This window comes from Monopterus albus, unplaced genomic scaffold (assembly GCF_001952655.1).
Source record: "Monopterus albus unplaced genomic scaffold, M_albus_1.0 scaffold260.1, whole genome shotgun sequence".
NCBI classification, from domain to species: domain Eukaryota; kingdom Metazoa; phylum Chordata; class Actinopteri; order Synbranchiformes; family Synbranchidae; genus Monopterus; species Monopterus albus.
The window spans coordinates 825001-833599 of NW_018128140.1; the positions used below are offsets into that span (position 1 = coordinate 825001).

At 46.1% G+C, this 8599-nt stretch overlaps 1 protein-coding gene across 1 annotated transcript in view; it reads right to left on the reverse strand.

Moving 5' to 3' along the window:
* The window catches only part of stx3a (syntaxin 3a), a 94470-nt gene that overhangs the window by 66427 nt on the left and 19444 nt on the right, over window positions 1-8599 (reverse strand). Inside the window, exons 3-5 of the mRNA XM_020621499.1 lie at window positions 7360-7459; window positions 7171-7245; window positions 6550-6620 (exon numbers count right to left, since the gene is read on the reverse strand). Of these exons, the coding sequence (XP_020477155.1) occupies window positions 6550-6620; window positions 7171-7245; window positions 7360-7459 (246 nt within the window). The remainder of the gene's footprint in view (window positions 1-6549; window positions 6621-7170; window positions 7246-7359; window positions 7460-8599) is intronic.

An 8599-nucleotide genomic window follows, 5' to 3' on the forward strand; every position in this document is an offset into this window, starting at 1 on the left:
GCCTGGGGTTCATCATCGAACAGGGAAGACTCCGCGCTGACCCCTCCAAAATTACAGCTATCACCAACTGTCATTTCAGAATTACAGCACTGTCGCAGCCCCTCTCACTCAGCTCACTCCCAGCAAGGTGAAGTTTGCGTGGTCCAGGACAGCGGAGCAGGCCTTCCAAGACCTAAAAAACCGGTTCACATCAGCCCCCGTACTCCTCCAAGCTGATCCCTCACAGCAGTTTGTGGTCAAGGTGGACGCGTCCGACACTGGGGTAGGAGCAGTCCTCTCTCAGTGGTTTGAGGGAGACCACGCCTTACATCCATGCGCCTATTTCTCCCGGTGGTTGACCCTGGCCGAGCGAAACTATGACGTGGGCAACCAAGAACTGCTGGCTGTCAAACTTGCCCTGGAGGAATGGCGGCACCTGCTCAAGGGTGCTGCCTAGCCCTTTTTAGTCTGGACCGATCACAAGAACTTGGCCTACCTCCAATCAGCAAAGAGACTGAACCCCAGACAAGCGAGGTGGGCCTTGTTCTTTGATCGGTTCCGGTTTACCCTCTCTTATCGGCCAGGGTCCCGCAACCAGAAACCTGATGCCCTCTCCCGACAGTACAGTCCCTTAGTCTCCTGTATGGTAGCTGCCCCTATGTTGCCGGGGGCTATATGCCCCTGGTAGGGTCTCCCAAGGCAAACAGGTCCTGGGTGACGGGTCAGACTAAGCGGTTCAAAAAGCCCTTTATGAATAGATTTAAATCAAGGACCGTGATGTTGCTCGTGGCGCAGCCGGGGCCCCACCCTGGAGCCAGGCCCGAGGTCGAGGCTCGAATGTGAGTGCCTGGTGGCCGGGCCTCCCCTCACGGGGCCCAGCCAGGCTTGGCCCGAATGAGCGATGTGCTGACGTCCTCCCGTGGGCCCACCACCTGCAGGAGGATCATTAAGGGGCTGGTGCACAATGGATCGGGCAGCAGTTGAAGGCAGCGGCCCAGACGACCCGATCTCTGGACACGAAGACTAGCCATGGGGACATGGAATGTCACATCGCTGTTGGGGAAGGAGCCTGAGCTTGTGCAGGAGGTTGAGAGGTACTGGCTAGATATAGTCGGGCTCGCCTCCACGCACAGCTTGTACTCTGAAACCTTACTCCTTGAGAGAGGCAGGACTCTACTACTCTGGAGTTGCCCGCAGTGAGAGGTGGCGGGCTGGTGTGGGCTTGCTAGTAAGCCCCCTAGCTTAGCCGCCATGTGTTGAGAGTTTACCACAGTGAACAAGAGGGTCATTTCCCTGTGCCTTCAGGTCAGGGATAGGTCTCTTACTGCCGTTTGTGCCTATGGGCCGAATGGCAGTGTAGAGTACCCAGCCTTCTTGGAGTTTCTGGGAAGGGTGCTGGGAAACGCTCTGACTGGGGACTTCATTGTTCTACTGGGGGACTTCAATGCTCACGTGGGCAGCGACAGTGACACCTGAAGGGGCGTGATTGGGAGGAATGCCCCCCCCCCCCAATCTGAACCCGAGTGGTGTTCTGTTATTGGTCTTCTGTGCTAGTCACAGTTTTTCCATAACAAACATCATGTTCAAGCATAAGGGTGTCCATCAGTGCACATGGCACCAGGACACCCTAGGCCGGAGGTCGATGATTGACTTTGTTGTTGTTTCATCTGACCTCCGGCTGTATGTCTTGGACACTCGGGTGAAGAGAGGGGTGGAGCTGCCAACTATCTTGACCAGCTGCATCACTGTCTGGTATGGCAGCACTACTGCTATGGACCACAAGCGCCTGCAGAGAGTGGTAAAGACTGCGGAGAAGATCACCTGGACTCCACTACTATCTCTGCAGACAACCTACCACTGCAGGGTGGGTAGGAAAGCTGCCTCCATCCTCAAGGACCCCACCCACCCCCAGCACGGACTGGTCATACCCCTACCCTCAGGTTGGAGGCTCAGAAGTGTGAAATGCAGGACCTCTAGACTGAAAAACTCTTTCTTTCCGACTGCCATCAGACTCCTAAACAGCTGACTCAGGATCTGCCTCATGTAATTCCATCTGTACAGTTTACATACTCATTTTGCATATGCATAATTGTACACTCACTGCTGAGTATTTGCACTTCACGGCTCCCACGTAGCATACTGTATATTCTCTCTACATTATATTGCATTCTTATTGTATTTTTAGTTGCTTCCTTCACTTGCTGCTTTAAAGTGCCTTAGATTTGTGTTATTGCTCATCTACTTTATATTTCACTTGCATTGTGTGGCATTAATGTGGACGGCAAAGTAAGAATTTCATTGTACAGGGAAACACATTTCCTAACTGTGCCTATGACAAACACTTTGACCTTGACCTATGTTATCTTGTTATGGTACATTATCTTCTGTAATGTGTTATTGTAACGTCAGCTGGTCTGGAAGAAAGCTTGTATTCTTTCTCTTTTTTTCTTTGTGTTTTTTTCACAAACAGCACATCACACCACCGTACACATGACACTGCACACTGAACTTTCATACAAAAACATGTTTCTGTGATATGTCTGAGGTTTCCAGAGCTTCTGCAGATCAGGTCATCTGCCATATGTGAGCTTCAGGACAGAGAAAAGAAACACTATTCACTGCCGTGGCTTTTGGTCACATTCTCTGATCTCACATTTACTAGCAGCTTTAACCAAAGTTTAAATATATTAACTCAAATGAGCCACTACTGTTTACATGGGGAGCAGCTGTTCATTCCAGGAACTGGAACACTGACTTCTCTGTTTATTCAGCAAAATGGCATCCTCTGTGGATAAGCATAAACTGAATTACCAAGTATTATCAAAAATACAAGGAATTTGACTCCAGCCAAATGGCCCCCAATGTGCACAACAATATAAAAACAGAATAAAACCAAAACCTCAAGTAAAAAACAAAGACAAAAATGTACACACATGCATATATACCCCTCCTTGAACCGCCACCTTATTCTGGTGGAGGGGTTTGAGTACCTGAGTGATCCTAGGAGCTATGTTGCCGGGGGCTATATGCCCCTGGTAGGGTCTCCCAAGGCAAACAGGTCCTGGGTGACGGGTCAGACTAAGCGGTTCAAAAAGCCCTTTATGAATAGATTTAAATCAAGGACCGTGATGTTGCTCGTGGCGCAGCCGGGGCCCCACCCTGGAGCCAGGCCCGAGGTCGAGGCTCGAATGTGAGTGCCTGGTGGCCGGGCCTCCCCTCACGGGGCCCAGCCAGGCTTGGCCCGAATGAGCGATGTGCTGACGTCCTCCCGTGGGCCCACCACCTGCAGGAGGATCATTAAGGGGCTGGTGCACAATGGATCGGGCAGCAGTTGAAGGCAGCGGCCCAGACGACCCGATCTCTGGACACGAAGACTAGCCATGGGGACATGGAATGTCACATCGCTGTTGGGGAAGGAGCCTGAGCTTGTGCAGGAGGTTGAGAGGTACTGGCTAGATATAGTCGGGCTCGCCTCCACGCACAGCTTGTACTCTGAAACCTTACTCCTTGAGAGAGGCAGGACTCTACTACTCTGGAGTTGCCCGCAATGAGAGGTGGCGGGCTGGTGTGGGCTTGCTAGTAAGCCCCCTAGCTTAGCCGCCATGTGTTGAGAGTTTACCACAGTGAACAAGAGGGTCATTTCCCTGTGCCTTCAGGTCAGGGATAGGTCTCTTACTGCCGTTTGTGCCTATGGGCCGAATGGCAGTGTAGAGTACCCAGCCTTCTTGGAGTTTCTGGGAAGGGTGCTGGGAAACGCTCTGACTGGGGACTTCATTGTTCTACTGGGGGACTTCAATGCTCACGTGGGCAGCGACAGTGACACCTGAAGGGGCGTGATTGGGAGGAATGCCCCCCCCCCCCAATCTGAACCCGAGTGGTGTTCTGTTATTGGTCTTCTGTGCTAGTCACAGTTTTTCCATAACAAACATCATGTTCAAGCATAAGGGTGTCCATCAGTGCACATGGCACCAGGACACCCTAGGCCGGAGGTCGATGATTGACTTTGTTGTTGTTTCATCTGACCTCCGGCTGTATGTCTTGGACACTCAGGTGAAGAGAGGGGTGGAGCTGCCAACTGATCACCACCTAGTGGTGAGCTGGATCCGATGGCAAACTGAGTCCGAATGCTCTTTTTTCCCCACCTCCATTGCTGATGCAGCCGCTCAGAGCTGTGGTCATAAGGTCTCCGGTGCCTGTTGCGGCGGCAATTCCTGAGCTGTCAATCACCTGGACACCTTTACTGTGTGAGAATGGATTTCCTCCTTTAAGGAGTTTCTGTCAGATGGTGTTTCTGCTCCACTAGTCACTCACTCACACATCGTTTCACTTCCCTCTGAGAAGCCGCACATGCACATCAGCACTGACACAGTCATCACAGTTTGACCTCAAACATGTCAAACTACTGAGGAAATAAAACTTAATCATCAAATAAATAAGAATCTTTACTGTACATTTCCCACCAGGTATCACTGTCGCTGCCCATGTGAGCCTCCAAATCCAAGGCCATGGTTCTCAGTCGCAAAAGGGTGGCTTGTTCCCTTCAGGTTGGTGGAGAGTTCCTGCCTCAAGTGGAGGAGTTCAAGTATCTTGGGGTCTTGTTAACGAGTGAGGGAAGGATGGAACGGGAGGTTGACAGGTGGATCGGTGCAGCTTCTGCAGTAATGCAGTCGATGTACCTGTCCATCATGGTGAAGAAGGAGCTGAGCTGTAAGGCGAAGCTCTCGATTTACTGGTCGATCTACGTTCCGACTCTCACCTATGGTCATGAGCTTGGGTCATGACCGAAAGGGCAAGATCCCGGATAAAGGCGGCCGAAATGAGCTTCCTCCACAGGGTGGCCGGGCGCACCCTTAGAGATAGGGTGAGGAGCTCGGTCATCTGGGAGGAGCTCAGAGTAGAACCGCTGTTCCTCCACATCGAGAGGAGCCAGCTGAGGTGGCTCCTGGGCGCCTTCCTAGTGAGGTGTTCCGGGCATGTCCCACCGGGAGGAGGCCCGGGGGAAGACCCAGGACACGGTGGAGGGACTATGTCTCTCGGCTGGCCTGGGAACGCCTTGGCATGCCCCCGGAGGAGCTGGAGGAAGTGTCTGAAGAGAGGGAAATCTGGGGATCTTTGCTTAGACTGCCGTCCCCTGCGACCAGGTTCCGGGGAAGCGGAGGAAAATGGATGGATGGATAGACTGTATTAGTCAGGTGGTACAGTATATAAATGAGAAGTAAGACAATAGGCCACATGTTTGATCAGTGCTCAAGTTGGTCTTTTTAAAACCGTTTTATTTGTTGCCAGATAATACAAAATCCAGAACTAGAACAAAAATAGAACATTTATTGCATTGGAATTGTTTTATGTAGGACAGGTTAAGGTGTTAGGTAATAAACCCAATGTGGCATTTTATTACTGGCATGTGCCTTTTTGTATTATATTTAGCTGTAATTTTGTATCACATGTACACTGTCAAATTAATCATTCTTTACAAAGCAGTTTTAACTAGTTTTCCTAAGTTGTTTTAGCAACCAAACTAGATTTCTCCCTACAATAGCCTTGCTTTAGTTCACCTTATTTTACTGTGAAGTAATTGGTAGCTTGCAAAGCTATGCTTTCAAAGTAGCTTCCCCGACACAGTCTAAAATCACCAACAAATGATCACCATCTTTATGCACACCTTCAAGCATCTAAAAGCTTTTATGTCTACAGTTTTTGAGACTTTTTCACTTTTAAATTGTTTTGCTCTTCAACCAGTTTTATTTTCTGATACCAGTGTGGCTGTGAATAGAAGATAGTTAAATGCAGTGTTTTTCTGTTACTGATTATTAAGATTTACAGTAATGCTTGTTTTTTTTTGCTGTTAGCTCTCACACCTGCTGAGTAATTTTATGGTAGCACCCTTTTAATTGTATTAGCTGTATTTGCTTTGTAGTCTAGTACCCTTTGTAGTCATGGTATGCAGGCATTTGTGTGACTGAAGAGCCAGATGGCTAGTATCCTGTATTATCTGGTATCCTGTTGCCCATCAGTTTGAGCATTTGTTTCCTGCAACTGTATGTGTGTGTATAAGAAGAGAGGTAGCACTCTGTTCTGAGAGCTTCTGTTCATCAGACTGGGTTAGACACTCTGTTTAGAGATCGCTCCTTTCTGCAGAAATAAATATGTAATAACTGCTAATGTGACTTGTGTATCCTTAGGTCAGTTGTGGCTCTCTTGCCTGTGTTTGACTCAAAATTTTGCCACAACAGTAAGTTACAATAATCCAACCTGTAGGAGGAAGCTGTTATAATGTAATATAATTATGTATAAATATAGTGTCTTGACATAGTATCTTTAATTCAGGCCAATAGTGATAAGGCAGCGGGGAAGGCTTTAGGACCAGCACAGTTAATAGCTAGATGAATTCTTCCACCTCAGCCAAATTTGATTGAAAATCTGTTTGGTAGAATTTTAGGCAGCCTAATCTTTACCACTTTAATATGAGAGCTGTGCTAGAATCATCTATTGGATTGTCAGAGTAACACATTTTCACCTTTGAGGTATAGTTGGGTCAAATAGACTTCATTTACTGTTGTATTGTCTGACCTGTGACTTGCGTATCCTTAGGTCAGCTGAGGCTCTCTTGTCTGTGTTTGACTCAAGCTGATGCTCAATACCTGATGCACACACAGAAACATATACAGAGTAAGGAAAAGAAAGACAAATACAAGTCAGTAACCAATACCATGATTCATCTGTTACTTTGAAGGAAAGAGACTGCTCATAGATATTGAGAGAGCTTCAAATGGGTCTTTTCCAGAAATGGTGTAAACAGAATAGTGCACATGTAAATGCAACATTAGACAGTACTGAAATATAACACTTTTGACACAACACTAGATTATTCAGTAATTATGGTCAAGTACAGAATATTTCTTCTCAAGCATGGTATTTATTGTCATGAGAGTGGCTGCTGTGGTAGACACTCACATTTCAGTACCAACTTCACTTGAAAATAACATGATTGTTAGCATTAAAAGAGTCACTTCACCTAAACCACAAACATATTTTTCCAATTAGACCATGGGGTATCTAGACTGTTTCAGTTTTCAGAATCTGTCTCAAAAAACAAATGCTATAATATAATATAATATAATATTTTCATAACACTTCCACCCATCCCATAGAGACTATTTATTTTACTGGAAAAAAATGTAAACGACAGACTCTTAAGTTTGCTTCTTGCATTGTTGGCTGACTTCTTGATCTCATTGGTGAGGCTTTCAACATCATCTTGTGTTTCTGACAAAGAGAGTGAGAGCAAAGGGAGATTATTAACACCAAGAGTTAATTTAAAGTAAGAGGTAACAGACCTGAAAATATTAATGTATGTGTGTTTGTGTCAGAAGTAGTTACTCTGCTCAGGCGTGGGGGCTGACAAGATGATGGAGTAGTGTTTTTTTATTTCTGTGACACTTTCATCAATCTTGTCAATGCTGATTTGGATGTCCTCAATCTGAAACACACATTTGTTTTCATTACTCATGGGAACTTTATGTTGATTTAGATTCATTTATTGCCTGGAGCATTGCACTAACCAGTTTTTTGTACAGGCCTTCATAACAACTTGGATAATAATAATGGATAATCATCTTTATTTGTCCAAGTATGTTACACACAAGGAATTTGTTTTCGGTACAGAACTGAGGTAGCCATCTGCGGCGTCAACTCACACCAATGGCTTTAACCATCAGGGTCAACTTGGGGTTTCAGTGTCTTGCCCAAGGACACTTCGACATGTGGACTGCAGGCACTAAGATTCAAACCTCCGACCCTCCAGTTGGGAGACAACTGCTCTATCGACTGAACCACAGTCGCCCCCACTTGATCTAGTGGGTGGGATTCTTGACTTTTAACAAACAGGACACAGAGAGTGAGGGTAAATGGAGTTTTGTCTGATCATGGGTGTGTGCTTTCACCCTTGCTAATTATTCTTCATACAAATATGTGTCAAAGCAGATACGATAACAGGGGCATTCTAAAGTATGCAGACAACACTGTAATTGTTCAGGGCAATGAGATCAGTAGGGCTGTACCCGACTAAAGATTTTGTCAATCAATTGGCAGTCAGCTTGTCAGTGTGACTATTTGTTCTTTCTCTTTTTTTTTTTTAAAATATATGTATAGCCTAGATTGTCAGAAAGTCAACTGGCATGAATTTCATTTATGATTTGGACCACATCAACATCTGTATTTAATTTTAACAGAGTGACAGGAACATATTTTAGAACATTTAAGAATCAATAAAAGACAGCTGCATGTAATGCAATATTAAAATCGAAGCCTATTTAAATGGATGATATATATTGACTGGGTGCCATATGGATTTGTTGGAATAATAAGACAGGCAGCACACTTGTATTTCTGTTGCAACAATGCTCTTATAGGCATTTTTTTCTTCTGAGACATGGCTATAGCCTAGCTTACCGACAGGTTTAAGCTTCTCCCTTCAGTTAACCACAATGCAGGTTGTTACTGTGTCAGAATCAAAATCAGAATCCGTTTTATTGGCCAGGTGTGATTGTTAGAAAACAACCCAATTCTTTTGTTGGAAGCACGAGAAGTGAAGACAGGAGAGGACTGTTTAAAATCAGCA